The sequence below is a fragment of the Tenebrio molitor genome, chromosome 6 (assembly GCF_963966145.1).
Source record: "Tenebrio molitor chromosome 6, icTenMoli1.1, whole genome shotgun sequence".
In the NCBI taxonomy this organism is placed as follows: domain Eukaryota; kingdom Metazoa; phylum Arthropoda; class Insecta; order Coleoptera; family Tenebrionidae; genus Tenebrio; species Tenebrio molitor.
This window is the reverse complement of record NC_091051.1, coordinates 2,902,322-2,926,137: the sequence shown is the minus strand read 5'-3', so window position 1 is coordinate 2,926,137 and position 23,816 is coordinate 2,902,322. Positions and strand designations below refer to the sequence as shown.

Here is a 23,816-nt window from a genome sequence, read left to right as displayed (position 1 = left end):
GAGAGTTTATTTCAAATTCGAAAAAGTTTCTCCTGATTTCTCATTAAATTTGTTTTGAAAATGAATTCACGGAAGAAAGGTACGGGAAGTGAAGTGCACATGACCTTAACCATGATTTGGTGTCAAATTATTATACAGCTGGTTCATATGTCCAAATTTTAGGCTGGTACTATGGCGGCCAAAAAATTTTGGCCGTCACTTTCTTGACATTCAAGTAAAGTGTAAATAAACCTTCAGGAATCGTAACCCCACTTTCGATTCTTGTCATTTTGACAATCAATTTAAACTGTTTGAAGCTCAGATATTCCAAAAATCCGACATGAATAAACAAAATTAGAGCAATCGTACATAGATAACCTGAGGTAAACGTTCTGTGTAGTAAAAATGACAAAATAATTTGAGTTTTGAAATTTACCACCCAAAAAATAACGTTCATAATTAAGACGGTAATCATGATGACAATAAAGTACGGATTACAATTTGTTTTTTTGCATTGACAGACAATGACGGCCAAAATTTTTTGGCCGGCATAGTACAGTATGGTTTTTTACTTCATTTTGACACTGACAATTGTTTATTAAAAAAAATTCACTATAGAATCTTCATCAGGGAACGCAAGAATGAATGAAATATGGTTTGTTATGTGTGAAAATTTCCAGAGCAATTGTAACCTTGAGGGGTATGGGAAATGACGAGAGGGGTATGATGAATTGAGCCTTTGTTGATGGAAGGTAAAATGGCGACGTAGCGTCAAGTGCGTAATATTTCTACCTTAAAAATCTTAGTAAAAAGTGAAATATCCAGTACCTGTGAAGTGAATCGGAATCACAAGAAATTTATCCTGACTCCTGTGCATACACTCTGCATCTGCAACGTATTAGCGCAGCTACACGAGCAGGACGCATCATCGTTGAAATGAAAGAAAAGACTTTTAGGAATATTCTTGCAAAAAGCTGGAGTTACACGTAGGTATTTTTTTTAGCATCATTATTAGTAAAAATTTAATATCAAATTTTATAACGATGTAGAATGCAACAAATGAAATAAGAAACATGCAAAAGAAAGAGAATAATTTATAACAAGTGTTCAAAATGACACCTTTCATCTGAAGGAATAGCCGAGCTCGTTTTATTAAATTTTCCCTTGCCAGTCTAAGCATATTAGGAATAACAGTAGCCAGTGCTTCATGAATTTGGTCATTCAGTTCTTCTAAAATATTGATAGGTTCGCGGTAAATATAGTTCTTAAAATATACTTCTTCTACCGTCGACATCAAAGGACTGAAGAACAGCATCTTCAGTCTCTGGCGTCCTAACTTCTTGCGGCGGACCACCAATTTCTTGTCATGGAGACACCAAGGACACAGTGTCTCGAGCACCATCCACCAATCGTACAAATACGTTATGGCAAACGTCGTAGAAAACGTATTGCATATTCTCTTGTATCCTCACAGCACTCTCCATAAAGCATGAACATTTCGGCATACTCTGCAGCTGTAGGTATACATGATTTCAATACAAATTTTCACAATTTCGAATTAAATTATAACTTGACGTTGTCAAAATCTTCACATTTACCTGAAATTCAAATCAACAGCGTCCTTCTGATTGGTCAACTTTAATAATCGATTATACCCTGTACTTTTTTTTAACGCTATTGCTTTCAGTTATCACCAAGGAAAACGCACTCTAAGTTTGATCCGCGAGTTCTGGGACGCCCTGTATTTTGAATTTTTTCTTACTCTAACTCCTTCAGACAAGCTTTTCAAACACACTTTACTCACGATAAACAACGCCTCTTGTCTTTTAATATGGGGAACAAAAGAAATCACAAGGTGCCACATCAGGAATCTAAATCATCTTTCCCTACACTTATAGATTGTGTCAAGATTTTGTGACCTTCTGGAATTACCTTCGTTGTGTTCTTTTAGCGTTTCCTTGCACCATTGGACGTATTGTTGCTTTTGGGCATCTGTTGCTTCATGGCACAGCTATGTCAAAAAATTTTCCCAAATGCAAGGTGATCACGCATGGTGTACAATTTTTGGGAAACACCTAGCAAGCGAACTTACAGTTCAAAAAAGATTCACAAGGTTTGCTTCAGGTGACGAAGAGCTTGTAGCTTCTCCAAAAGAAACCTGTACTGGTTTAGTGCAAATAGTCTGTACCACTCTGCACTAATACTTGGTACTTGTGAGACTACTCCATCTTTCTTATTTCTCAGACATCCCAATCTTAGATTATTATCATTTATTGGCGCTAGACAATCAGATGTGTGACAGAGACATTGAAAACGGAAGACATTTTTCGGGTCTAAAGACCAAAAGAGAATTCTATCTATATATTTGGACAGCGGAGACTTCAGAATTTTTCTCCAGGCCTTTTGCCATAAAAGTCGAATATGCGAAACCTTGTTTCGCATCCCGAAACATTCAAGTAGACTTAGATTCGCGTGACAAATCTCCCTTTCACCTGTTCGGCGTCAGATTTTCCTCCGTCGAGTTTGTTTTGGCGGAAGCCATTCCGCGGTCGATTTGTCATCGTCTCTGTTTTATATTTGGGGAATCAACAATGTGAAGCTTATTTCAAATAATGCCCTCATAAATCTGTTAACAGTTTACGGAGGTTGTTTGAAATAAAGCAAATCCACTTATAACGGGAAATAATCTAAATGTTTTCGCTAGCCGTCACATCTCGCGCCCTTAACCAACGTAAATATTTAAAGAGGACGTTATTTTCGAGACGTCCTCCGGCTAATTTCGCCGCGACTCCGAACACCTGTACAAATGACAATCTGGACGGAGATAATCTGGTCGTGGAAGACGTGCACTCTGCACGGAGGGCGGCTCTCCTGCACTCCGCTAATCTAGCAAAAGCCCCTGCATTATGTATGACTACTTACAGCCACTCTGGAGCTTTGCACGCATGCATCCAGGGCCGCACTTGCCTCCGAGAAAAATGGGCGCGAACCGACGGGCGGAGCACGTGTCGACGCACAAGATTACCTAACACCAAACCGTAACTGGAGTAATCCCCTGTGACGTACTTGTGTATCAATATTTTGCTTGGAACAAAGCGAAACCTTTGTCTGTTGACACGCTTTAACCTGGCCGTTATCATTTGTATCGGTGCTTCTAATCCAACCTGGTGCGTCGTCCGAAATGACCAAGAACTTGTGCCAGCGCTGTGTCAAAATCGTCGTCTACTATGTCATTTTTTCCAATATCGTAAGTACCAACTTCCGAGCCTTCGCATTCTAACACGCCTCTTTCAAGCTGTTGCCGCTTGTGTTGTTGTTCTTCGACGACCCCCACTCCTGCATCTCCACATCTGACATTTTGACTGCTGTTGTCTGGATCGTCAGCGGAGTCCTCCTCTTGATCGGCACCCTTCAGGTCGTTAACTCCACACGCACCTCTTCGTACTAAACGTGTTTTGCAGGGCAAGGAAAGGTACATTAGGGTCTACGTCATGTTGACCTCGATCTGTCTTCTTGTTGGACCCATCTACGTCGCCTTCTTCTCCGGAAACGACATTTTTTGTGAGAGACGGAACACTATAACGATGATACTTCTTGTGTTGTACTTTATTATGATGTGGCCTTTTCAGTATTGCATTTATTTGTTCTATAAACAAATGGCCAAAGGCAATATCGAAGACTCTGAAGGTGTAGACAGTGACGATGACGAAACGTCCGACAACCTGGCCTGAATCGTGCGCACACCAGGCTGTAGTTCCAACAGGTATTGGTGTCCCACATGCTAGAATTGTTAACACTTATCACGTTGCTTCAGGTGGTGGAAATAAAATATATTGCACTCCAACTGTATCTTTCAGTGCCACCTCCCGTTCTCTTAGTTTTGAGCGAGCTTAAGACCAGGAGCAGGAGCAAGAGTTGTTCACAGTTGGTACCGAATAAATTCCCTAAGAAGTGTGATGGTTTTTTTTGTGTTGTTTGTGTGGTACTCGTCGGATGCAGTAGCGTAGGTCGTTAAATCTCGTTTCTTAAATTGACAATTTCCTCTTCAAAGTGTTGAGTTGATGTATAAATAACGGTCGTAGTTTTGCGGGCCGACGCTCCGGTTGAGTTTCGCGCGACGTCCTCCACTTTAATTAACATCCTTCTCGAGTAATCCCCCCGAGGGAGAGCACGAGGAAAGGGGATATCGGCTAAATTACTGACAAGTGTAAGGGAGATGCGGGAATAATGAACACACGTACACCTGCACCTAAACAAAGGACTTGTTACCGGTGGCGAGAGTCATCACTGTAATTAGAAACAGTGACTCTGTCGCCGGTTGTTCTTCCTTTTTCTGTTTCCGGCCGAGGATCGTCGGAGATTTTTAATTATAACGCGCTACTTGGCGACGCTTCCCCCTTCGAAATTAATTATTCTTTTTGGTCCCGGGGGAGAGACGGGCGATTCCTAGATGAGGACGGCGCCGATCACGGGAACAGTAATGGTAAGTGGTTATCCACGATGTCGGGGGAAACAGTATACAGACGGCTGAGTGCCTCCCGGTTTCAGCATAAAAGGTTCCCATTTCGAATCGCCGAAGATCTCGGTTTGCTCTCACATAAATGGCTTTACTTATTGCATTAGTTTAGTCAGTGTCGTTTCCGTTGCCGTCTCCCTTCGCCCCAAAAACTTTTACAATACTCTAATGTTACCAACGTAGAAAAATCAAACGCCGACTTTATCATTGGCCCACTCTCCCGCCGCCGACACAATAACAACTGATTTATACGAGACCGTTCGTAATGGAGGGTGGATCTTTACGGGGCTATCCAGCCACCAAACACGACAATATAACCGTTTAAAGATAAAGTGAACGCCGCCGATGGCTCCTCAACGGTTTTATTTTTACATTCGGAGCGGTTTGATAGTCTCCACCGATTCTATAATCGCGCAAATTGAGATTTACTACGCCGAGGTCCGACTCGTGAAGCCTGAGCAGCACGCACTGCCCCATCTTTTTTCCTCATTCACCAAGCATTAAATTATTTCATTCTGGCAATCTATGAAGCTTGAGCCACACTGCACTTCTGGATATCACAAATGTTTCCAGATTTTTAGTGTAAAAATCTATCTAAATAAACTGATTTCCCTTTTGTGTGTTTAATAAACATCGAATGAGTTAATTTTAAGAAGTAGAAGCTGCTGGGGTGGTACTATCTAAATCTGAAGTACGAAGCAAACCGACACGGCACTAACCACTCACTTGGAGGCTACAAAAAAAAATGTCTCAACTGGCTACTTTTTTTTTCGTGTGTTCAGTAAACATGAAATAACTTGATTTTAAGATAATTGCGCCAAGCTCCGTTGGCAGAATTGAGATTTAAGGTATGAAACTTGAGGGACACTGCACTTCCGGATCCTAGCCCAATTAAAAATGTCTACATATATTAGGCTAAAGGGTTAAGAATTTCTGGTGTGCTTGTTTGGAGGATTGCGTGGTCGGGGGAGCTTTCGTCGCCAGCCCAGACCGCAGCAACCCTCCTTAAAGATTTAAACAAATTAAAAGTGTTGTATCAGGGCAGCGAGCAGACCGGTTCCTTATTTAAGGGCGCCGTTTCCATTGGCCGCCGGAATTGCTCCACAAATGAGGCGAAAAATAAGCTGTTTTCGGGGGCCGAGTCGGTGGCCCCCGGTCGGGGACGGCGGGAGACGGCGGAGGGCGAGCAACGGCACTTTTAATGCCTTTCAGCCAATTGCAATCTAATCCAAAACCTTTCAAAAGCAATCGCGAGAATCTTAAAAAGCAATTGAAGCCAAGTATCGAAGTTAATCGAATAGTGCAGTCCCGCGGCCGACTTTCAGCCTTTGACTGCCGCCTACCCCGCCGCCCCCACCGGTCGACACGCTCATTTTTACCGATTTTCTGTTTGATCAGAACGAAACGAGTTGTGTAATTGCTTCGCATTCGAGAAATACTCATCTCCAGGAAATCGTGCAAGGAGGAGGGATGAGACGCCGCCTTTGCAAGAAAAAACTCGCGGGGTTCACAACAAACATTTTGCTCGAAATGTGACAACTGGCAGCCAGCGATTGCGCCAGATTTAAGTCCGATAGAGAGTTTGTGGCGCCACTACATGTTGTGTTTAATAAAATTTACTCCAACTAGTACTCCAAAGTGGTCAATCGTTTCTGTCGCAAACCCCTTCCAGAGATTTCTTGCAACAATAAATTCAAATGTTGTAAACAAGAAAGTGTTTTGCGACAATGAAAAAATCTGCAGGTCTCTTCCTGCTGCTTTGATTGAAAGTTATCTCGTCCTGCTGACTCCCGCCGCCCCCAGCCCTCTCCCAGGCCGCCGACATCATCGATATTGTTTTTCAGTTCAGTGGGTGAAGGTTACGGTACAGTGATGTAGGACGGAATGTTTGGTCGGGGGGAAAACAGCTGGGAGCGCGGCGCGTACAAATATCTCCCGCCGCCCCTCGACCACCCCCGCAGCTTTCATTCAGTCATACCACGAACCGGCGAGCGTAGAATGTGCATAAACCGGAGTTTTACACCGTCATCGTCAACATCGAACGTCGATCGGTCCTCCGGAGTTTTTTCGCCGCCAAAAATGGACTCCCATCGTAAACACCTTAATAACGGTTTAATGCGCGCTTCGCGTATAAATTTTCGCATATAAATCGAACTCCGGTCGTGAAGAGGCTGAGGACCGAGTACTTCATTACAAGACTCCGGTACATGCATTTGCCCGGAATGGCGTCGTAAACTCGCCACGCTAAATAACCGAATAACTGCATTAAATTCGGCAGGGGCGGCTGCGTAAATCAAACTGCCCCCTCCGGAGGGGAAGGTTTGTGTCTTGAGCTCCTGTCGGGTGTGGTTTGGGGTACCCCAGAGTGCTGACTTACGATCGGTATTATTATTTGTAGTGTAGGAGTGATGTCGCCGGAGCGGCGACAATAAGACAACAATGTAGAAGAACAGTGAACCGCCATTAGAGCATCTATGAGGAAGAGCTCTTCGGCGATCCCTTTTAAAATACACACGGGAGATGCGTCCCGTCCCGACATCCATATAAGGTGCTCTCGTCGCCGCCGCCGCCGCCGCCGCCTAAGACGTCGAGTGGGCCGGCTTGGCGTCTCGCAACTTCACCTAAGTGTGTTTTAAAAGCTTTTCTGACATCTTGACCGAAGCGGACACTTTCAGACATGGAATGGCTTTCATTCCGGCTCGCCTTGTCTCGCCGAACTTGGCCTAAGTGACAGCTCGCCTCTAATATCGTCAACGGACTGCTGCTATAAAATTTAACAGCTTCGAGCCGTGACACGTATTTGATTTTAGCAAACTTCCTAATTTAATGGGGGCACATTTGTACGTGTCCGTCCGAGGCAAGAACGTTGCTTTCTCGGGGCACCTGTTAGTTTGAATAGGGGGGCTCCGAGTGGCCGAGTCGCAGGCCGGGTCCCTTCGGAGGGAATCAATCCCGGTCGTTAATATAACGAGGTGCCGGCATCGTCAGAAGCGAGCTCTCCCCCTAGCTACCAGGTGTCAATTTGTTCTAATGGATGGTGGATGAAAAACGCCACGGCTCGGAATCTCCTCTGCTCCTATAACGACCTCTCATTAAAACTACCGCGCCATTATATTAAAAAAAACTGTCAACCCCAATGAAAGCTTTATTATACAGCCACCCCGCAAACTAATCGAACTTTATTACACTATACAGGAGCGGCTGAATTATTTAGACGACGAGAGCGAAATCTTTAACTAGTTCCGATGGCAAATTACGAGCGTGTTTCGAGGGGTGGAGCTTTGTTAAAAACTTTCATGCCACTCTTAAATGACGATACTTTTTCGTCGCTTTTGCTCGAATGAGGCACGCATCGCCATCTAAGGATATATTTAAAATGAGGGATGAGAGCTTGTTAGAGTTTCGCACGATTCGTTACCTCCAAAGGCCGCCAGCCGTCAGTTCGAAAGGCCATTTACTAACAACTCCTGAATTTATTTACTGTAATTGTGCTCCATTCTGATTGCAACATTTATTGAAGCTTAATTTAACTCCGACTTGTTAGAGGAAAAGTTGTTTCGCATTTTTTAAGCTTAATTTCGCAGACGGATTTATTTACAGAGTACGATTTCGCCCAATTAAGGCGATACCATCCTTTAACTTTCATCCATTACCTCACGACGAGCGCAGATGAAATAAGAGACAACTAATTTATAGCGGACCGACGGCGTGTTGTTGCAACTTTGACGATTTACTACTTCGCCACTGCCGGATCACGACAAAACCCCACGTCTCTTCCACACCACAAAGCTCCTCCTGCGGTCCTCCGTTGTTTCTCAGAACTCACACGAACTTATACAGGGTGTCTTAAAATTATCGTATTCCGAGTTCGGGGCTTAGTAGGGGACATCCTGTTGACCAAGTAAAAATGTTTAAAAAAATTGCTGTCACTTTGAAAAAAATATCAAAGTTGTCAATATTTGTTCAGAAGTATCTGATTAATATTCTAGCTATGTTGTACTTCCCTTTTGAACAAAAATTGGAAAAATAAAACTTTTATTTTTTCGATAAAACTGTTTTTTCAAAAAATGTCTTTTCATTTATATTTTAATATTTTTCATAATCATCCTCACCATATTACAAAATGAATGTTAACCATTTATTTTTTTTATTTGAAGAAAACATGATGAAAAGTTTGATCCTTTAGGCCCATATATCTTTGTAAAGACCCCCCCCCCCCCCTATATTTTTTATTTTATTTTTTTGAGATTCCTGAGATTTTTCCCTAAAAGACCCACGACTGGGAATATGTTAATTTTGTGACATCCTGTATATCTTTCCAGAGACACTCCCAATTCATCTGTTGTCACTCTTTCTTTTAAAAGAATCAAAATAAACTCTTTTACACTTCAGAAATAAGATCTTTCATGTTAATCCATTCCTCCCGAATTTGCCTCACAAGCACTTTTGTCTTCTATGTTCTTCTTATTTTAATATTCATTGTTAATTTCTTCCAAGTTCTTATTAAGTAGCAACATTTACTACGTCCACAGTGCTGAATCCCTACATCTCCTCCACGTCTAGCTTCAAAAGACTCCTCCTGTGGTCCTGTGTTGTTCACACGAACTTAAATATCTTTCTAAAGACAGTTTTAAAGTTGTCTAAATTCCCTCGAAGTCATCTTCAAATTATTATTATATTCACTATTCTTTCTTATACTTTCTCTGTAATATCTGGATGAGTATCTTACATGACTTTTTTTTTCTTTTAATTCACGTGTTGTGGTGGCCGCGTGAGATGCGCGCCTGGTTTAAATTCAGGAGGTTCGGGGTTCAAATCCCTGACCGGGCTGTAGTTTTTTTCAGAAGTGTTCCTCTTTAGTCCTGTTGACTAGTACGCAAGGAAGCCAATCCTGCTATAGTGACCACATCCTCTGAAACCACTCGACTTTGACAGTGTTCCTCCGGCGGGAGACTTCTCTTCACGAGGGGTCGCTACCGATGGTCGGACCGAAGTTATATGGGTCTCTTTAGTCCGAAAAGCCTTCAAGTCATAACAGAGTCCAGTGGGTTTTTTAATCTGTTGTGAGCTCTTTCTTTCAAGAGAATTAAAATTACTTCACTCATCTCTCCTTGATTTTTCTCAACATCCATTTTTCCTTCTACACTCTTCTTATTTTACTGTTCATTATGAATTTCTTCTCAGTTGTACTTCATGAACAAGATCCTTCACTTGAATTTGTCCGAAAATGACGTTTTCTTTTTATTTAACTCTGTTGTTTCCGCAGGGTTCCTGTCGGTGTCCTTTCCTGTTCGTTCCCAATTAGCGCGATCCCCTCTGGAGGCATGACGTGGGCGCTTAAGCCGTCCCTGCGTTCGTCCCGAGTAGCGCGTTCAAATAAAAGACGGTCGTTATATTTTCCTGTTTACTCAGCTCTAATCCTGCCTCGTTAACGTTCCAGCCGCTGTTTACCGAACACGAAACAAATACAATAATTGTCAACAAAATCGACACATCCAATTAAGCAAATTGAACCGTTCGTCTAGATTAATTGCGGCGGCATTCGGTGATTGTTCCGAGGAGGTGGCGGAGGAGGCGGCGCAATCTCGTCCCCGCCGATTAGGTGCACATCGGCGGTGCGCCGGCGGCTCTCTGCATGTGGGTTTCGGTAATGTCGAATTGATAAGCGGGCGACGATATCGGTAATGAGCCCGCATGGGGGCGGTCATCTCATGTGATTGTCTGTTTTGTCAGTTGCAGGAAAGGGACGCGCAATGGGGTGCTTGGAGGTCGTCTGAGCGACCACATAACTGATTATGCACAGCACGGACAATGGCTCGGGTGAGTAGTTTTGTGTGTTGTTGTGGGGGCGGCGTCCCGGTGCATTTTTAATCTACCCCCGTGAAGTTTGATTGTTGTAATTATTTGGGGCCCTCGGCGGAACAACCAATCACGGTGCGGAGCAATCTCGTCCCAGCGCAATTAGCAGAGTTCCTTATTAATTAATGCAAGCCGCTTACAGACAGTTTACTTAAGATTCGGCCGGATATGAGCTCAGCAATGGAACGAGGGTGCAAGGGGTTGGAAAGAGGTAACGTAATCAAGCCGCCCCGGCTAGATAATTATTTCGATAAATTTAATATGATCCATGCACATACGTAAGTGGTTACCTTAATTGTTATTGTTAATTTCCTGGTGGCAGCTAACCTAATGCACCTACTATAACCTACTTGATTAGACTTTGTTGAATATTTGATCGGGAATCTCGGGAGGCGCTGATTGTCTCTCTCTCCACCTCGACTACGTTTTAACTACGTAAATGCCGGAGCGATTTCACCCGAATTCGTCCGCAATTAATTCGTTTAATTAGCTTCAGCTTTGTTCTGCAGTTCAATCGATGCCGCCACTAATAATGGATTGCGCCACAACGAATTCCGACCACATTTTTACCCTCCAATCACTTTTTACCCCCCCTCTTGACACTCGTTACTGACATTTTGAAAGTGCTGCCAACCTGAACACATCCTCACGACAGCCAATGACAGCGTCCCAAAAACGCACCATATTTGAATCTTTGATAAAACACGCAAACACCTTTTTAACCTGAATTCAAGTTTTACATGACTTTTATGGGGATCTAAAATACAGGGTGTTATTGAAAGTTGTACAGATATTTTAACCACGAGCTACTGGCTTCATGTAAAACTCGGAAAAAATATCTAAAAAATTCTATGTCAAAAAATAAAATGACACATATTTTTTGAGCTACAATTTTTTTAAATTGCTTTTAGTTTTCTACGTTGTCCTACAACCTCGTAGGTAAAATTTCGGCACATTTTAAAAATACACCTTGTATATCATGTTTCATAAAATGTACGCCAATAACCTATAGGAAATATGCTTTAAAACAAGGAAACCGCATTGCTGTACGTTTTATAAAATATTATATACAGGGTGTATTTTTAAAATATGCCGAAATTCTTGTGTTTGCAGTAGTATGGCATACCACAAACCATCGGGAAGCAATAACAGTAACATGGTAAACTAATGCACACATTTATATTAAACCGATGATTCAGAACCATAAAAAATTGCTTATTTAAGCAACTATTGAAAAATACTAAATAATAATCAAAATCAAATTTTCTAGCCGATTTGCCACCGTCAACGTATTAAAATCCATACTTCCACGTCAACCTGAAATAATTTATTTTCTCCACGCCTATCAAAGAATGAATGCATTCCTGTTGGATATTCAATGAAAGAATGATATCAATGCCACGCCCCGTGATAGAATATACTGAAATCCACGGCTGTCGGCCAATCACATGCCTCGTATTTTCATTCTACAACGGCAGATCGCCAATCGGATGCGTTTGTAAACAATAAGTCACGGATCGCGTAGCAACCGCTAAACGAGGCACAATTTTAATTGTCAAAATTAAAAATCAAATTAAAATCAATTTTCAAAGATTGTTTTTTCTTGGTATAGTCGTGGTCTACAACTCGCGTATAATGACTCGCCTACGGCTCGTGTTGGAATTTTCATCCTCTTGAATAATAGCCATCATTATACCCTCATTGAAGAATGTACTAACACTTACTGCGATAAAGTATTTTTGTTTTGCCTTTTTCTGATTTTATATTGCGTATGGCAAAGTTTTTAATTCAAAAGACACAAATACGTCAACAGAGAAATGATCATTTATAATTTTTTTATCAAATTACGGTGGAAGGAGCTGTGAAACCATCTTCTGTGACTGTTTAGAAAATTAGTTTCCATCTCGTGGAGCTCTGCTTTTGCCGGCTTGGAGACGAAAGAACAACCCTTATTTGTGTACTTGCAGGGGTAGTCCAGCGAAATTTCGACAGTCTGTCCAGTTTTGTCTGCAAATGTTGCACATGACGATATCTTCGTTGTCGTAGATTGACTCAGCATAATGCAAACAAGTGGACATCGTGCAATCTCCAAAACTTCTGTGTTGTCTACACTTGGCCAGTTAGAGTACGGCGAAGACCTTACCCTAGCTTCTTCGTTATCTTCCTATTGGTCTTTTTTCACATCGCAGACTTATCTTCTGTCGCTGCCTCGCCATGTTGCAGTAACTTCTCGTGGGTCCTATCTTCTCATCAAGAACAACTCTTTTGGATTGTCTCCAACAAAGAAATTTTATCCGTCGTTGGATTGAAAGAACTCCAAGTGTCAGCTCACAACTGCCGCAAATAAATTAATTCCTAGACACAATTACGCCAGTTGTGATTGTTGCACTTTGCACATTTTTATTTTGTTCTTGTCTCTCTTGGTAACACCATTGGGGAGTAATTTGCTCAAATAAGGACAAGCGACTGAAATGAGCAACATGGTGAGAAATAATAATAATATTGTTAGGATTCATCAGAGTCGGTTTTGTGTTTCGTCTTTCCGTAAAAATATTTCTGTGAGAAAATTGGTACAAATTTTGTCGCCAATCTGATGATAAGACATTTTTTAATCTATAATGAGACGTTCTAAAAAAAACTCTTGAACTAAATTTGACTGCTATCCAATTACGCAGTATTAAAATTCTTGCTGTCACTTTTATCTTAAACTGTGTTCACACGTCAAAGATCCACCACCTGTTGATTTATGTTGGTTAAACAATAAACATCTCCGTGATCCTACATTTGTAGTAACTAATCACAAGTAGAAAAAAATTGTTATAATACGGCGAGGAAGAATGGAAAAAAATTAACACAGTGGCCAAGTGTAAATTGCGGTGTTGCTGGATCTTTGATGTGTGAGCGCGGTTTAAGAACAATAAGGTATTAACACTTTGTCTTACTTTTGATCGAGATTCTTTGAGTTTCCACTTGACAATTCTAAATTCCAGAGTGTTGTTAGAAAAACACCTCAAATACTTCAGTGTTGAAAGAGCTACAACGTTCTCTTACTTATTTTTTGCCACTGTTGGATCTGCATGTTGATAACAAAAAGATGCTTTACTTACTCAAATCTGATAAGAAAAAAGACGTTTTACTACAAAGACAGATAACAGAGCAAAAGCAAGCGGATTACAATGTCGAACGTGGGATTTCTAAGACAAAGATTCGGAAACGACAAAAGTTTTTCAAAATTTGTGTTTGTTGTTAAAACTCTTTATTTCACAGTAAATGTTTATAATCTGTACTAAAGGCGGCATCTGCTAGATTTGTTCAACTAACAACACTATCAACACACGAAACTAGTCGGGCATTAAACGTTGAAGGCACCACGGCTGTTATAATGATACGCCCTCGGTCGGCGTACTCCCCTGCCTGAGGCCCCCGGGTTTCACTTTGCGGACCTCGCGCCTTATCAACCTTACAACACCCTTGATACCTTAATAACTATAATAAATAATAATTTTCTGCATGACCTTCTCCATACCTTTGTCCTTCCAAGCACATCAACATTTTTTGTCAAAAGTGATTTGATTTTTGAGATTTGATACACTTTGACAGATTTTCCCCAAAAACCAGTGGGGGCGTCCCCAACACACATTAAATTCCTCGTATAATTCTTTTGCAATTTTCGGTTTGTCCAAATTTGCCCGAATTGTTTGGTTCGATTTCTCGAAACCAAAGTTATCGTTCTTGCAGCCAAATTCCACCCTTCGGTGGTGATTTTTTTCCCTCGCCTGTCACAGTTAAACAGTTTTCGATACGATTTGTACGAGACAAACACTCGAACGAATCTCGCTGACAAATATGAGCAACCGAGCGATGAACTGGCAAACTGCCTACTTCTCGCAGTTTCTCTTCACCAGAGTGATCGGGTAGAGTGCTCTATTGTAATCGGTCGAACAAGACAATCCCATTATAACGATGGATCAAAGCTAGAGGAGCCACTCTTTTAATGCATTTTTTATTAAATATTGATCAAATACTGATATATTGGAGGCGAGCTCGATTTTACCATCGTCACGTGATAAATAACTCGGCAGGGTGAAGAAGACGGTCCGCGTATCTCGCCTCCGAACAAGATGTAGCAAGGGCGCACGGACCCACTCCATCAGTTCCTCCCTAAAAGACACTTGATTTTTAGTCTTGGCGCTTTTACTCGGAGCTAAAATGAAAATAAATCCTTTTGCTAATAGACTGGTACACGACTCCGCTATTATTTTCAAGAAAGAATGATATATATGGTAAACAGAATCAGAAAATGCACTCTGCGGAGTATACACGAGAGATGGGAAAGATGTTCGGGGGCGTTACAGCGAACTTTACTTCGGTATCGGCCGATTAAAATATATAGGCGCCGATTCCGTAATGGCACTTCATCAAGACCGTTGCCACGAGATACTCTCGCCGTACGTGGACGGTCGTCTTCGCCGCCCCCGACCCGTCCTCCTGGTTGCAGCGAACAACGTGTGCGGCAGTTTTCAAGTAATAAACGTGAACGAGCGGGCATGCGAGTCATGCAAGTGTGTGCCCCATTTCGCTATAAAAGTCAACGAGTAATATAAAATTCTAATATAAACGGCCGGATACAATCTGGAAATACATTGTGGCGTGGCAGCACCGTAATCGATGCGGTAGTTTATGCAAAGTGGAGGACCCAGGTTGACTTTCAAAGGCAATTTATAAAACTTGATAACGTAAAACATTGTGAAAGTTTCCTCAATCATGCTGAGTAAGCGCGGGTGCTCGCGGCGGACTCTCCCCCGTCGGCGAAGAAGGCGGACAGCACCGGGGGATCCCGTAATGGATCAATCCGGGGAAGTCCCGCGCGTCTGCAGACAGAGACCGACGCTTAATTAATAGTTTAATGGGCGAGCGTGCGAGTTATAGAGATCCAATAATTCACGATCACGCTGTAAATTGTCATTTATCATAATGTAAACTTTGACTTTGCAGCAAATTCAATTAATGTCAATCCATCTCTAATCTAAATCCGGCTCGCAGACCGCTCGTTAATGCATTCGGGAGAGAGATAACGCGCGTGTAATTGATCCAATTAGGGCGACAGCGGCGGACGGCGAGCCGCACCGGTGCGGCTCGCCCGCGCTGCATCTCGGACCAAGGTGGGCGCCGCGACCCCGAATACCCTTAAAAGAAGGGCGCTGCCGTCCGGACATTCCATTAACTTCATCGGATTCGCAAAAATGGCACTTTAACATTTCTTTTATTCCGTCTTCGTCTGGTACGACGGACCTTTCGTTTCCACTCTCATGGTAAATTTAAGAGTCGATTATCATTTTAACTGCTCCTCCACTTAAAAGGCACTCTGAATTTCTTTTGTCGGAATCCACGGGGAAGAAAAACATGCAGGAGCGTGGCGGTGCCGAGCCGATATTGCCCTACAGAGGCTACTAAGTTCGTGTTTACCGCAACCGCAACACGAATAATACATGCCAATCGACTTAGAGCCGCGCTAAGAAAACCCAATAATTCACATCAAACATTTAACCGGAGGCGGTTATTGTGCGGGGCTTGATGGAGATGGCGAGCCGGTCGTTCATCGACGATGCATCAAGACCATTTCCAGACCTGCTTTATTCGCACTCGTTACTTTTAACAACGGCACTAATGGCACACGTACGCACCAGGTAATTAAGAACTGGTCCAGCTCCAAATCGAAACCAAACCGCCGCAACTCTAAAACTAAAACGATGTAGACTATTTATATTTCACATAAAAAGGCAAAATCACCCTCGATTCAATTTCCGCAAAGGACCTCCAATATATTATCGACGGCGGAAGATGAGCTAAATGGCTATAAAAGAATCCGGGATGTCAGTTGCGAGATTACCTGCACAAATTTTATGGCGCCCAAAGGATGACGACAATAAACGATACAGATTTTAATTAGCTCGATCAAACCCAACGCAAAATGGAGTCAATTGGCACTAAATGGCCGCCGTTTATTCTGATTCCATTGATAACAAACTGCGGATGAATACCTACTTCGTTCGCGGCATCTTGACACTTCGCTTCCGGATGTCCATCAAACGGGCAACAGTGGAAATCTAACTATTCCGAAGCCATTGATAAGACACTGCGGATGAAATTTTCGTCCGTTATGTCTTAACAATGGCAAGACTTTCTTTTTTGAAGATCTCATGAAATAATTGAGTAATTCCTAATAATTTCCTTCAAGCTGGTAATCTCAAATGCACGACAAATATTTCTTAATTATCTCACTAGAATCAAACGGAAATCTAGCCTGCCGGGTGTGAATGACGACGATTTATTTCGATTCCATTGATAAGATGCTGCGGATGAATATTTCTTCTGTCGCGTCTTGACACTTCGCTTCCCCAGATGTTAACCAAACGAGAAATGGTTTTTAATTATCTGTTTCACATCAAACTAAAATCTAATTAGCCGAGTGCAAATGTCTGCAAATATTCTGATTCCAGTGATGAGACACTGCGGATGAAAACTTCGTTCGTTGTATCTTAACAATGAAAATAGGTATACTTTTAAAGATCTGGTAGAAGATGTTTCTTGGAGAATGTACGATTAATCGTTTGTGAGATGGTGATATTAACCGTAGAAAATTTTGGTCCTTTGAGCCGGATTTAATCCACATCATACGACGATCGTCTTAGTGTAAAAAGCTCACAAGGGATTAATCGTACAGAGAATGTGTCTTTATGACAATTTTCTTCACACAGGTAATGTCCTTTGATTGGTAATTTCAAATAAATCACAAATATTTTTTAATTATCTGACGCGAATCCATTGATAAGATACTGGGGATGAATATGAATGTACGATTAATCATTTGTGAGATATTAACCGTAGGAAATTTTGGTCCTTCGAGCCGGATTTAATCCACATCACACGACGGTCGTCTTAGTGTAAAAAGCTCACAAGTGAGTAATCGTACAGAGAACGTGTCTTTATGACGATATTTTTTAATTATCCATTGATAAGATACTGCGGATGAATATTTCTTCCGTCACGTCTTGACACTTCGCTTCCCCAGATGTTAATCAAACGAGAAGCCGAGTGCAAACGTCTGCAACAATTCCGATTCCATTGATAAAACAGTCCGAATGAAAACTTCATCCGCTGTTGCTTAACAATGGGAAGAATTTTTTTTTTTTTGAAGAACTGACGGAAGATATTTCTTGGAGGACTTGTTGCTAAGGATAGGACAATTTATCACGATTTCCTTGGACTGTGACTGACAATCTCGATCACCCGACAAATATTTTTTGAATATCTGACTCGAATCAAACGGAAATGTAGTATGTCGGGTCTGAGTGACAGTAATTTGTTTCGGTTCCATTGATAAGACAGTGCGGATGAAGCGTAGTTCGTCCGATGTATGTTAACAAGGGAGCCACTTGTTCCCTTAAGATTTCGTCGTTGTCGTGGATTTGTTTCGGCAGAGGGAGAGAATGTTTGTTCACAAAAGCGCTAATTAATCACATTTTCTTTGATTTGTTGGGAGAGTTCACGCACTCGATTTAAATTGGGCTGTCAATGGTAAAGAAAACGCGAAAAGTTGGTACTTTTAATCAGCGGCGAAGGTCTTTGATCTTGGGAAAGGGTTCCTGAAAAAATGTTAATTCGGCGGATGAAGTCGTGCGAAACGTCGAAATTGGCTTAGTCTCGCCTTCTATTTTAGTGCGGAGCTAATTTCGCGATCGGCGCCATCAAGGGTGGATCGAAGAAGCGACGTTGAAAAATCGAAAATCCTAAGTACATTATGCAGATGTCGTAAACTGGGCCGAATATATCGTCGACGACATTAAGAATCCGTCGATATGAAATTTGGCAGCAATTTCAATTCCATCGTTCCGGCATATCCACGTGCGCACGGGGGGATATCTGTTGGTTATTTGATATTCGCCGATATTTACGATTTCGCTCCCGTCTGCCTGCTAAATCCATCGGACCGAACGTCAAAAAGGCCGAACCTGGTCTCATCTCCTCCACTATCTGTAATACACGTTCGAATGGGAAATCAGACAGGCATCGAAAACACTCGGATACGATAAAACTTGTATAAATTCGTACGAGAGACGGCGATAAATCTTCCGCTTAAGGATATTGTTTGAGGCACGTGACACTTCTGGCCTGCTAGATGGCGCTGCCGCTGATATTAAGGACTCTTGAACTGGCTCACGGACGGCTCCTTTACGCGATTTGTAATGCGTCCGAACGGCGACACACCCACGCCCCCTCATCCCCATTCCCGCGTCTCCGGCCGCACTCGTCACCGGGAGATGGCGCCAGCCTCCACTCTCCACCGACCCGTCCCAATCTCCTGTAATTTGCGTCCGGAGCCAACCAAATAATAAGTAAGGGCGAGTGTCGTCTGCGATGGCCGAGTCGTTCGCCATTTGGCGTTTTCACCTAACGCAATAACTACAGAGAACCTTATTAAGAAACTTTGATATTACATAAAGGCGGGCCGTAATACATTGGTAAAGTTTGACAGAGTGACGGATGAGGTGGGGAAACACGTGTGCGCCAGAAATCATTGGTCTCCGGAGTGGAATTAAAGGGGCGCCCTCTGACCGGTAAACAAAGTGACGCGAAACACGAAACTACTTTTTCAATAAACTGGCAAAGCCGCCCGGAGAAAATTAAAACGAGTAAATCTCTTGCATGCTGCAAGAGGTCCAGCAAAGCCGCGCCACGCCAAAAACCGGACGAAAGCGAATTTGTTTCCGTTGATAAGAAGACGGGAATGACGCACCTCGTCCGATGTGTGTTAACAATGGAAACATGTAGCGATTTGGGGATTCCGCGGTGTTTGAGCACTTGTCGGGAACGATCGAAAAGTGATCATTAGATTAGGGCCGGCGTGCGGAAGGGGCGGTTGGGGGTAATGCTGAATAAAATTTAATTAATCCGGTGAATTATTGGCAATTTGTGCCGGCGCGAAATAATCATTTCAGCGCTGGAACAGACTGCAAACTCGCTTTATTTACGTTGAAATTAAAACTATCGCAATTATAGTTGGAGAACGCGAAACATTCTGCAAGGATGTCGGCGCGGAAAATCTCATAATTCGTCGCGGACCACTTTCATTAGGGATGTTTGTGAACGATCGGTCGTGGCCTGTAAATATCAGATTATGCGCTTATAATTAAACAGCGATGGGGAATTACGTGTGTAAAAGTAATCTAGGTTGGACGTGCTCTCGCACTGCGAACAGATACTGATCTTTTTTAATTATCACTTTAATTAAAGTAGGCTTTATATTGTAATTTATCGCTCTTTCTGATCCAATTTCCATCTCATTACATCAATTTAAATTTTAACTGCTCTTCGTTTATTTACATGTTCTTGAAGTCTCGGATGCTTGGCCGCCAGCCAGATGAATGGACCAATTCTTATACAACCACTAATGCTCCGAATGCGAATTCTTTAATTTAATGCTTCTTTTACTTGTGTTTAAATTGAAAAACTGCGTCGCCCACCACCGATTTGCAATTTACTCGCTCGCTTCTAGACGTTCCCCGCAACACATGCACCATCGATATCCTCCCCATTCCTCCAGTTTTTTCTTCATCGAGCCCGTCTCCACTCCACGCCACTGTCCTCCTCTTTTCTTACTTTATTTGCATAAATAGATACAATTTCAGCCAGTTAGCAGAATAAGAAACTTAATTACTTTGTAAATTATAACAGTTTGCAATTTCAGTTTTGGCGGAAATTACATCAGCTTTTTTATTTTCCCGGAGTAAGCGGCAACATTTCACATCACATACCAATTAACGACCAGTCGCAATTATACCTCGGACTAGAACTATCGGTTCCTGAAACGACACCGGTCCTAATTACCACGCATTACGACGTCGCGTTTCCATTAATAAGACACATCGGACGGTCTACCTCGTCCGCACTTTATTATCAACGGAAACACTTCTTCCAACGGCTGGAAGGAGCATTTTGTTAATTAATATTCGCATGTTCGGAGCTTTGGCGGCGCGCTTTTTATTAAATTCGGAGGCGAGAGTGTGTGGGTACCTGTATTTATTAATCCCTGCTCCATATTCATGTTACGTTTCTGATTAAATTAGGGCGAAGATTTAAAAGGTTACTCGGGCCTTCAAGAGTGCCCCGAATAATTTCGATTCGGTTTTTAATAAAGCAACAGCTTTAATGGTTCTATTTGTTGGCTGAACGTTAAATAATTGGATAAATGAAACCTGTTCGGCGGTCCGCAGGCAACGAATTGATGAAGAAATAATTGCGAGTTTCATTTAAATTGTTGCCTCGGTTAAATTGCATTCTCTTTGGCGCTTATTAAGAGGCGAAGATATCTCGATGTGTGATCGTCCAGCGACTTGTGCAGACGAGTAGAGTGTCGGAAGGTCGGCCGAAGAGGTGGTCAATCGAAATTTCGTTTGGGGTCGGCGTGGTGGATCAACAGTTCGGGGGTGGCGGCGGCTCGGGTGTTTGGATATCGGTTTCGTGAGTCTTTTGGGCGGGTCCAATCCCCGTAATGGTATTTCTGTAGTGAGCCGGTTATGTGAGAGGTTCAGTTGATATGCACTTACGTCCTGCGGTCAACAAAACACGATACGAAATTAATGCAACGTGGTCCCGGGACAAGGTATCATTACGCGTTAGTTGTAACGGAGGGGGCGGCCGCCCCCGGATCCGTTCCAGATAAACAAACAGAAAATCTCCATTATGCCGAAACGAAAAAAGCCTATCCTTAATTATAGCTCGCTAATTAAAAATTTATTTTTCATTTGGAAACGTTAATTAAAATTTCTGTGCGATATAAAAAGTTGTGTAGTAAACCAAGACGGACGAAAACAGTCTTAATCTCGCTTTGAAAATTTAATTTGATTATTAAAAATTTAAAGTCTCGAATGTTAATTAAATTGCGTACAGAAAGAAAGGCTAATGAAATGTCAGGACTCGAGAGAATGTGATTAATTGTAGGGATCAGCCAGCGCCTCGAGCTGAACGAAGACAACGACGAAAAGGAGACGGAGGAGAAAAGAAAACCGATTCCTGCAAACACCTCGCTTTCTGTTCCAGTCGTGACGGTCTAATCGTTTAATTGGGGCATTATAGCCGCCCGATCGGAATAATAAAGAAAAAACAAGACCGAGATGAGGAATCAGGAAGGGGCGAAAACACGTGAGCCCGATGGGGTTTAATTAAATCAGGCGCACCGGCGAGAGCCGCCCCCTTGACCGCCGACGATTTCACAGCCGAAACGTCGCCGCAAACACAACACGAGACAAGCCAAAACCGGCTTTTCGCACTTTCCCGAGTCGACAAAACGACTTTCCAAAATTTTTCACAAGTCGGTAACTTGGCACTTCCGTTTGCGAGCCCCGATTTCCGGCACATTCTCACACTACTTCTGGATCGGTTTTAAAAAGTGTTTTTCCCAAGTTACCGAGCCATAAAGCTAGTGCTAGTGCCAAATTCCTGTACGAACGCTGCACTTCTGGATCAATTTTCAAATAATTTTTTCCCTAGTCAACACAAACAATTGATTATCACTGTTACTATTCTTGGCCATCTCACTACACGTTACTTTCCTTGCCAAGGTCAAATTGTGCCACAATCGCAGATGTCCGGCAAATTCGCATGTTGAACGCTGCACTTCCGGATCAATCCAAATCAACACAAATTATTTTCTATTATTGTTATTTCATGATTATTATTACTGCTTACGTCACAACATGTCACTTACCTTCCTAAAACTAGGTCGTGCCATGTTTGCACATTTTTGGCAACTTTCTGTTAAACACTGCACTTCTGGATCAACTTTTCAAAAATTTTTCCCAAGATTACACAAACGCCTTATTGACACCACCACTACGATCATACTCTCTATCACACGTTTTTCCTTTTACAAAATAGTTATTTACGAAATGAGTGCGAGAAGACATTTTTCGCACATGAGCGCATTATTTGAGGCACGAGCGACGAAGGAGCGAGTGCTTCATTTGCGCGAATGTGCCGAATACGTCTTCTCGCATTGAAGTTCGTACAAATTTGAAACGAACATTATGTTTTATGGATAGAATAGCGCTTGTCCATGCGATTGCCAAAGTGTCAATCGAATTAATAGCGATTTATTTTGACTCTTTCGAAATTTTCGTCATCCAAATTGTAGAAATGTCGTTTTGGGTGATTTTGAAACACTAGTGCGCGAAATCGACGTTCGCGCACTAGTGCTTCAATATCATCCAGAAAGCATTTGCACTAGTGCGCGAAATTGGAGAGGACTGATCGGCTATCGTTCGCGAGGGTGATAATTATCGGTTGAAAAATCGATGGACGCAGCACAAAAAGCCGCCACCGGAGCTGTCGGTCCGGATTTTCCGTCTTTGTCGGCGCGCCACCCTTTCGGGGCAGACATTCGGGGGTGTTAAGGAAAAATAATTAAATATGACACGTTGAACCAAACAAGGTTTTACGCGTTATTATTCGATGATTAATGGAGTGTTCGCGGATGGTTCAATTGAATATTTGGGGAAGAGGGAAAGCTCGGCAGGAGTAATACAGAGCGGAGGGACCGCCTCTTTCGGATGATGACAGGCCGGTTGAATGGTTGGTTTGAGCCAACGGATTTCGTGTTGAGCTTATTTTAACGATCCTGCCAGTTACAGATGTAGGCACAAAGCTCTCTTGGAATTAGTCTCTATCAAATCTCTATTATAACGATTCTAACAGTTTATGCTGATTATGTCATTTACATTTTGATCGTATTGTGTGTTAATTTCGGTTTATTGTTTGCTTAATGGCGCCCAAACAGGCACAATCACTCTTGCCAACGGACACCCGTCGATTGGAAAAGACGTTTCGTGCCTCCTGATCCCTCCTCAAGAAACACACCGACATTCTCCCCCCAAGACCAAAACCAAAACAAGCCGAAAATTTCCTTCTAGTCCCAATCATCACCGTGAGAAGTCGCGTCTCGTTAAATGACCCCACCCACATCTCCTCACTGCTTAATTGGAAATTTCACATCCTGAATGCAATTTTCCACGTAATTAAACGCCTTAACAGGACAAAATCCGTCACCTATGCGTCTCTGATTCCGATCGGTCATGGAAAAAGTGCACGGACGCAGCGAATCTCGACCTCGATCTCTTTGGGAGGCGCTTTAATGAATTCGAGCAGAAATGATTTTTTATAGATTCCGGAAATGCATTATCGCGGCCTGATGGAACGCGTTTGCTGAACGAGAGTGGTTTGAGTTTTCATTTACATAATGGAACAACAACAAATGCATTTTGTATTAACTCCGGAGATTTAATGGCAGTGAGTGGCGCGCGAGCGTGAAGAGTGTGAGGTTAAGGGGAAGGGGTGAAACGCCATCATTACGCAGTCATGACGTCTGCACCCAATTTGGCCAGGGGACCGGATTTAAGCAGGGCGA

The 23,816-nt window shown here is 42.5% G+C and overlaps 2 protein-coding genes across 10 annotated transcripts in view; both read left to right on the top strand.

Moving 5' to 3' along the window:
* LOC138132772 (LIM domain only protein 3-like) overlaps positions 1–23,816 on the top strand; it is a 67,812-nt gene that overhangs the window by 34,586 nt on the left and 9,410 nt on the right. For 5 of the 8 annotated variants that reach the window (XM_069050414.1, XM_069050415.1, XM_069050409.1 and 2 more), the window contains exon 2: positions 10,229–10,315. The exons of 1 other annotated variant lie outside the window; for it this stretch is intronic. In XM_069050414.1, the coding sequence (XP_068906515.1) occupies positions 10,291–10,315 (25 nt within the window). In that variant the 5' untranslated portion in view covers positions 10,229–10,290. Of the gene's footprint in view, positions 1–9,389; positions 10,177–10,228; positions 10,316–23,816 lie in introns of those variants that run through there. 2 more of the 8 variants (XM_069050411.1, XM_069050412.1) reach the window with 2 other exon arrangements.
* LOC138132773 (uncharacterized) lies at positions 574–3,933 on the top strand. 2 transcript variants are annotated; one of them, XM_069050418.1, is made up of 6 exons: positions 574–965; positions 2,904–3,226; positions 3,275–3,394; positions 3,441–3,540; positions 3,609–3,742; positions 3,794–3,933. In XM_069050418.1, exons 2-5 carry the CDS (start codon positions 3,161–3,163, stop codon positions 3,629–3,631), a joined length of 309 nt encoding a protein of 102 aa, XP_068906519.1. In that variant the 5' UTR covers positions 574–965; positions 2,904–3,160; the 3' UTR covers positions 3,632–3,742; positions 3,794–3,933. The 2 variants fall into 2 exon arrangements, with proteins under 2 accessions (XP_068906519.1, XP_068906518.1); XM_069050417.1 differs by having other exon boundaries at positions 580–965; positions 3,441–3,742.